Below are 7,500 nucleotides of genomic sequence, written 5' to 3' on the forward strand. Positions count from 1 at the left end.
ATGAATGCTCAGTGGCCTGGGTCGGGTTTATAGAAAGGACCCAAAAGTATGGTTCCATTGAGCCAGTGAAATTTCCACAATTTCCATTCTGAGTTTTGAGGTTGAGGGGGAAGGGGAACGACAAGACTTTGCACTGCGAGGTCTGAATGCACCACAAAATTTATGTTTGGGAAGACGTGTTCACCTTGAGTACTTTGGGCAAGATGAGCTCTACCATTAAAATAACACCAGAAACCCTTAAGGGTTGAAACATGTAACGGCCCCTTGTGTGCTGGGAAACAAGCTTCTGAATATTCAATTTGCTAAGTACCATATTTGGGGGGACAGCTATTCTTAGAGTTATTTTCATATAGTTATGTCGTAGAGTTAGAGTTAAGTTTCCAAAATCCTGAATTTAAGGTTTTGGAATCACAAGATTTTGGACTTCCAAAATCTTGAATTCAGGATTTTGGCAGTCGTTAACTCTAACTCTAAGTCATAACTCTACTGAAATAACTCTACTGATAGTTAACCTCCATAATTTGGTTTCTGATAACACACAATATTATTACAACCAACCACTTTCATTGAAAACTCCTGCCTCAAAATTTATCTGTTTAATTGACAAACAAACATACATTTCTAGCATTTTAAAAAGACCCTACAAAAAGTTTTCTATTTCTTGAACATTGTCACTTTACACACTATTTAATTTTGCATATTAATCAAATAAGTACCAACAATATTTTGGATTCTTGAAAAATTAGATTACTAGTTAAATACAACTCAGGGCACGTTCTTTCGTGAAATTTCTGCACACAATGTATTAAATTCATTTAACTTATTAAATAATTATACATCATTGTTTTAATTACATATGTGTACAGACATTATGTTGTCTAACGTCCAGTGTTGAGAGGAATTTTGCAGTAGTACTGCTTTAATAGTTTTGAATGGCTACTAATTATACTAACTAAACTAACACCTCTTACAGTGAAGGAAAATCAAAAGATAAACTTGTAACTTGCTTCTGTGCCTGTTACAACACTTGGGACCGGCTTCACGTATTTCCCTTGGGTTTGTTAACTGGGCAAACAGGTTCAACATTTGCTTCAAAAACTGGCTAATTTTGTTGAATGCTATTGAATGATGTTGATCCCAAACGGTTCAAACTTTGATTCAACACGTTTGAACACAGTTGAAAGGGAGTAGCAAACAGTGTCGACATTTCTGTTCAACAAAATCGAACAGATGTTGAAGCAGTTTTCCCATGATGGCCTTACACAGTTAACATCTGTTTGTTACTGATGATACATGATACCAGACCAAAAACTTTAGAAAAGTAATTCTAGCCAAAAAGTAATATACAAGTTATAATAATATTAATGGAAGGACAGTTTTCGACAGGTTAAATGACAAAAGTTCAATGTGTACTCAGATGAATTTCATGAAAATAAATTTGTGTGAATGTACTGCAACTTCTTTTAGTTCATCTTGATGGTTTTCAGTTGGAAATAGAAATGCCCGCACTTCTAATCCTCAATGAATTTCTGTGTTATTTCCCCAATAAATATTTTCATTTTATAATAAATAGCCTGAAACTTGAAAATGGCTTTTTCTGGATTTGCCTTAAAAATTATGAAAAAGACTTGATACAACACTTCACAAACAACTATCACAATGCTTAAATAGAAAATACTCTCGTTCGTTCAAAAGTTAAGGATTTTCAATAAATATGTTTCACATCTCTCACACAGAGTTACTGTTTATCTAAAGACTTTTAAGTTAACATCAAGTCATTTTGAAATGACACTTACCGATACTATTAAAATTATGTAGTATCTACACAGGAACTACAGCTTAACACATTTTCCACTGGAGCAGTTTTCATAAGTGAAGCTGTTCAGTGAAGTATCATTTTCTCAAGGTTTGCATTATTCAGTACATGATTTGCTCATCAATTTGCACCCACCAAATCTTAATCCGCATCAACCAAGTAGAGAAAAAGAGAAAAAACCTAATGGTGTCTTCCTTGCATTGCAAACTAGGATTTCCTGTGCTTAGTTTAGATCCATGTCACTTTGGATCTGCTGGTAAACCAAGAATACAGTATAAACAACCTCAATTTTAGAGCATAATCACTTTGAAAACTGCTCCATTGCAGCCTTAATCTGAGGTTAACATTTCCAAGCTCTTACATTCTGCAGTGAAAACTGAGCCAGCAGTTATCACTACATTGATTATGGCCATGTTTTGCCTGGCAATGCGTGATCACAAGGAGAACTGTTTTGGTAAAATCACTTATAAAAGAACTCCACACTCTTTCACTTCACTAGTTTTCTCCTTCAAAAATATAGAGTAAGGTATTGTAATCACCTCAGACAGCCAGGTGATTTGGAAGATAAGACAGTTGTTGACCATTTATTGAATACAGATCACTATAACCACCTGGTCTCTTATTTTAAAAGTTGGAATATGCTATCCACCAGAAAAATCACTTTCCATCAACAAAGATCAGACAGCAAGACCAACACAGGTATCAAATGAACAGTGAGTTATCAATTTGAATCTAAGACTGCTTTTTCCCTTGGGAAAAATAAGGTCAATATAATTATGACAGGTCCCTATTCTTAAATTCTTAAATTTGTACACAAACGTTTTCTTCAAGAAAAGTACAGTTTCTGCCTAACTGAGTTTCAAGGTCATCTTCCAGCATCTTCAGTGTTTTTCGCACCTGCGAGACAAAGAGACTTAATTACTGAAATTCAATTCAAAGTCTTTTGTTGTTTGAGAAATGAAAGAAAGCTCTGGATCAAATAAAGGAATAAATAATGTTGGACTCTTGTTTTCTTCAAACCATTGAATCAGTCAAGTCCACGTCTACAACCTTTAGATTCCAGGTTTAGCAGAATTAGTGGAATAAGATAGACTATAAGCTTTCCCAAAAAACACATTATGGAAACAGAATGGTGTTTGTGAAGGTGACCTAAAATTATTGGTGAAAACCAATACTCTTAAACAGCTCAGATATTAACAAGCAACAGAATCTGTGGGCCATGTACTATTCTTGCACCTGACAAATTCTATGACGATTTAGGTTTATTTATGGAGAAGTGTTGGCGGAGTGAAGAGATCACTCACTGGCCACCAATGTATCTCAGATTTGATTCCCCAACTCTCCATCATGTGGTCTGGTTGAGTTTAAAGAAATAATTTATGTATATACCATTTGAAGTGCAGGCTGTAGACAAAAGAGAGAAAATGAGCCTTCCACTTATCTGGACGATTTAAACAATTATTGGATCATTCCAAAAATGTGATACACAAGTCCCAATTTGGCAGAAATAAACTGTAAGTGGCAGTGACGTAGAATGTAAATATTTTCCTACTGTTATATGTATACATATGTATGTAATGCATCTTTTCCCGCCTGGGCTTGTAGTCTTTTGTTGTTGTCGCATATACAAGGCAGGACTATCGTAATGCACTCATCCCAACTCTTGAACTTTTCAAAGTTTTATTTTTAATAAAGCTTATCTGTTGATTAGATTAGTAACTATCTTGTAATCACTTTTTGCCCCTAGAGGTTGGTGCACCTGCATTTGGTTGAGGAATACAGTCCCACTTTCCCATTGGATTTTTGGGGTTTTCGTATCAAGTGGCTGCACAATCTTTGTTGCCCGAGTGGTATTCATTTCTATTGTGCTTACTGTGGTTTTGTACATTATTTGGACAGCATTAAACACTCAGGCTCTCATTTCAAACTGCACATCCCCTCTTGTGGCTGAGTCGTGAATATAGATAGCAATACAAGTGTCTTTCGTGTGTTCGGGTTCCAAAGATACCCTCAAGAGAAGAGTAAGCACCGGTAACGATTGTCTTTGTTTTGGGCATTTCTCAGAATGCTAAACTTGCTAGATTCAGTTTGCTTTTGCAGCTCTTACTTTAAAAAGACATGTTAATAAATTTAGTATCATTATAAGAAACATACCTGTGTTATTGCATTTAAATTGGCAGCTACTATTGTTTTAAACCTGTGGTTAGAAAGTGACATCATAAACAATGAGTTTAGTGATGAGTGCACCTTAAGTGAGAATTTTTAACTAAACTAAACTTATTTAATTAGTAATTATTGCAGTGATGGCAGCTTGTTTAGAGTTCAATATTAAAAAAAAAAGAAATTGTTAGCCAATATTTTACCTTACATCAAAACTTTTCGTTGCTTCCACTTGTCTCTCTTGATAATAATACATGTCAGGGAAAATGCCTAGGCAATATTCTTAAGACTATTTTCCAGTGAGCCAATAATGAATGACAAAGCTATTGAGTACATTAAGTTAAGGATACTTTAAAGCATAAATGTGTTCATTGTGCTGGCGTAAAGAAATAGTATAATGGCGGAGCTCCGTGTGCCAAAAGCTCGTGCACGGAGCATCATTGGTAAGAAAATATGGTATCCCATCTGCGGGAGAAAATTTGGTTTTGGTCAACATACAACCATAAGTACATCCACCCCTCCATGTATGACAATATGACCAGTGTCACGTGACCATATTGCTGGGTTCAGTTTAGAGCTCATCAAGGTTAGTGTTTTTTTTTTCTAAGTTAACCACTGACCAGGTACTGGGTAAATAACCCTGGAGCTCTGCTTTTAGGTTTGGCTAAATCTATGCATTATTATTATATTTACCTAACCACTTCTGCGTTAAAAACTTCCTGGCGTAGTTTCCACAGTTGGTACATAGACTGTTGCCTGTTAGCAAAGAGAATAATAATAATGATGATAAAAATAATTAACAACAACAAAAACAAATCAACTTTTAAACAAAAAGTCTCAAAATGAAGAAATGAAATCCAAACTGAAGTAAATAGATGACTTACAGAATAATTTTTTCGGGCGAATAAGCCGGTGATGCCAAGATTTTTGGTTCCAATATGGAAATTCTATGCAGCAGAAACAAACTGCAGAACATTAAAAGTATTATCCTAAAAAAAAAAAAAGACAAAAAAGAAAGTTACTAAAATTAGTTTTTGAGCCTTTTTAAATACTACAACAAAAAATAACAGTCTGGACAAGAAATAATAAGAGAAACATAATTTTCCTTTGAGAACTTGCATAAGTTGTCTTGTAATCTTGTAATGTATACTGGTCTATACTTGTCAAGTGAAGCTATGATCTTCGCAATTTTTACAATTGCGTAGAGAAGCCTGAAAAATTCAGGACTTCAACGGGGTTTGAACCCGTGACCTCACGATTCCGGTGCGATGCTCTAACCAACTGAGCTATGAAGCCACCGACGTTGGGAGCTGGTCATTTGTGGGTTCTAATGGTGGGTTAGAACCCACATAATTATTATATCCGCAGTTCATATATGATTCATTTCATATACCATTTCATCATTGGTCTATACTTACATAACAGAAGTTGATAAATAAAATAGCTGTTCCCTTGTAAGTCTGAACAGGAAGAAAAGAGCAAAAATTGCTTTAATAATACATTTATATGTTATACATGTAAATTTATTACAATAGCTGCTTGGGATACATTAACTCTACTTATTATAATAATTTATTATAGTCGACAGAATATTCATTATAATTGTGTTTCTGCAGATTGTTTCCAAAATATTTTTATCCTTCGCTGAGTAGGCAAAAAACCTTGCCTTGGGCCTGATGCCAAAATTAGGTACACGCATTAATCCTTCGATTCCCATGCCGGTCTGAACTGGCCACACTTAGTTTTTACTCAGTCAAACGCCAGACAATTTTACTTGTCAATGGGGAACCCCCCCGGGAGTCAATGGGTTAGCAAAATCATGAAAAAATGCCAAAATCTGACAACATAATTTTAAAAGCATTTTAACTCAATCTTTCTCAATACTTCAGCATGACTGACCTTTGAACTAAACAAAAACTGACTTGGGAGTATGAATATACAGTCTCGGCTATGGAAGCAAGAAGCATTGCAACACTAGCTGTAGGAATAAAAACAACACACAACAGTTGGACCTGGATGTGAGAATACAAGGTATTTTTTAATATTATTTAATTAAAGTTCAATAATTAAGTTAATCATCACAAGAAGATGTTCACGAGATGATTTAAGATATAACTGACGCGGTCCCTAATTACTTTGTGGCTCTTTAAAAACTTGCAGTAAAAAGCAAACTTAAATGATATACCGGTACCTACCACAATTAGTAATTCTTGCAGACTCAGGAGATGCTGGCTGATCTTTACTGGATCGAGACAATGTTTCAATACTTTGTGTACTAATTTTCTCGGCATGTCTGTCATTCCCTAGACTGCCTGCTGATGCTCGTCTTGTCTGTTGATCATATATCGTTGTTTCTTCCTCCTCATATTCTACAGCGCACAGATGGCCGTCATTCAAATCTACAGAAAAACAGATTATTATAATCAACAACTTTTATCATTACTATTGATAAATGATAAACAATTATTATATGGCTACAATAGTACACACGCTCTGATTGGCTGCTGAGCGGGCAAGATTTTCTTGTAATGACCGGGCATTATGAAATTTTCTCAACTCAATGGCTCTTTTGAGTTGAGAGTAAAAGCTACGAGTGTGTGGGCGAAAACAACAAAAAAAAAACATACAAATTTCAATTGGACAATATAAATTCATTTTATATAATTTTGCAATATCATTATCATTTAGGATGTATGCCTCTGACAAATTCAACCAACTACAAAACTATGGAACACAACAATTTCCACTTTGAACAGTTTACACGTCCTCATTAGCCACTTTACTTTCAATCATAGTTTCTTGTTCTCAAACCCTACAGTGTTTAGGAACTGTAAAACTCTCTATTGTTTAAAAAAGTACTTAGATCAGGTACAGAGGAAACTAGGAGCTGTCTAAACATGTTGACAGAGGCACTGTATTTATGTTCAAGCTTGTGAATTAAAAGTTCAACCAAGACAGCATAAAAGCACAGAGTGAATATGAAAGCATATGAACTCCTTTTGGTCACCATGTTTCTTTTATTAAATAAAAGTACACAAGAAGTGAACTTTTTTGGGTGCGTACATTAATAGATATTGGAGGAAATGCGGTCCAGTGGTTAGGACAATTGCCTTGAGATCCGGAATTCCCGGGTTCAAGTCTTGTTCTGACCACTCATTTGTTCCTGGTAGTCCCTGGTTCAACAAGTCAGCCGTACTTGTACATAGCCAACTGGTTTGCCCGCGGCCAGTTGAGATACTTAACATTTGTTGTTGTTGCGTTCTGTCGTTTCGTTTATTGTGTTTCATTGGCCTTGAAAAGCCCCTATGGGGAGTGGTCAATTGACTATGTATTGTATTGCATTGCATTTACATATAAAATTATGATAACATTTCAGTTTAGTTTGACGAGCCAAAGGGTTCCAATAGTACAAAAATATGACTTCTTAAACAAACCATTTAATTCTTCTTGGGTGTTTTCTAGATTCTCTCCTTTAGCAGGTGCTTCTTCGTCTTCTGGCTGAGGATTGCTGACATTTTCCTGCA

At 35.3% G+C, this 7,500-nt stretch overlaps 1 protein-coding gene across 8 annotated transcripts in view; it reads right to left on the minus strand.

Annotated features, from left to right (window-relative positions):
* Positions 1–581: 581 nt before the first annotated feature.
* Positions 582–7,500, minus strand: part of LOC138038602 (GRAM domain-containing protein 2B-like) — a 23,510-nt gene continuing 16,591 nt past the window's right edge. For 5 of the 8 annotated variants that reach the window (XM_068884574.1, XM_068884577.1, XM_068884576.1 and 2 more), the window contains 8 exons: positions 7,411–7,495; positions 6,172–6,375; positions 5,876–5,954; positions 5,395–5,436; positions 4,861–4,965; positions 4,670–4,732; positions 3,971–4,013; positions 1,293–2,713 (listed from right to left, as the gene is read on the minus strand). In XM_068884574.1, coding sequence (XP_068740675.1) covers positions 2,618–2,713; positions 3,971–4,013; positions 4,670–4,732; positions 4,861–4,965; positions 5,395–5,436; positions 5,876–5,954; positions 6,172–6,375; positions 7,411–7,495 — 717 coding nt within the window. In that variant the 3' untranslated portion in view covers positions 1,293–2,617. Of the gene's footprint in view, positions 2,714–3,970; positions 4,014–4,669; positions 4,733–4,860; positions 4,966–5,394; positions 5,437–5,875; positions 5,955–6,171; positions 6,376–7,410; positions 7,496–7,500 lie in introns of all 8 variants that reach the window. The other 3 variants (XM_068884580.1, XM_068884578.1, XM_068884575.1) reach the window with 3 other exon arrangements.

This window comes from Montipora capricornis, chromosome 2 (assembly GCF_036669925.1).
Source record: "Montipora capricornis isolate CH-2021 chromosome 2, ASM3666992v2, whole genome shotgun sequence".
Classification (NCBI taxonomy): Eukaryota; Metazoa; Cnidaria; class Anthozoa; order Scleractinia; family Acroporidae; genus Montipora; species Montipora capricornis.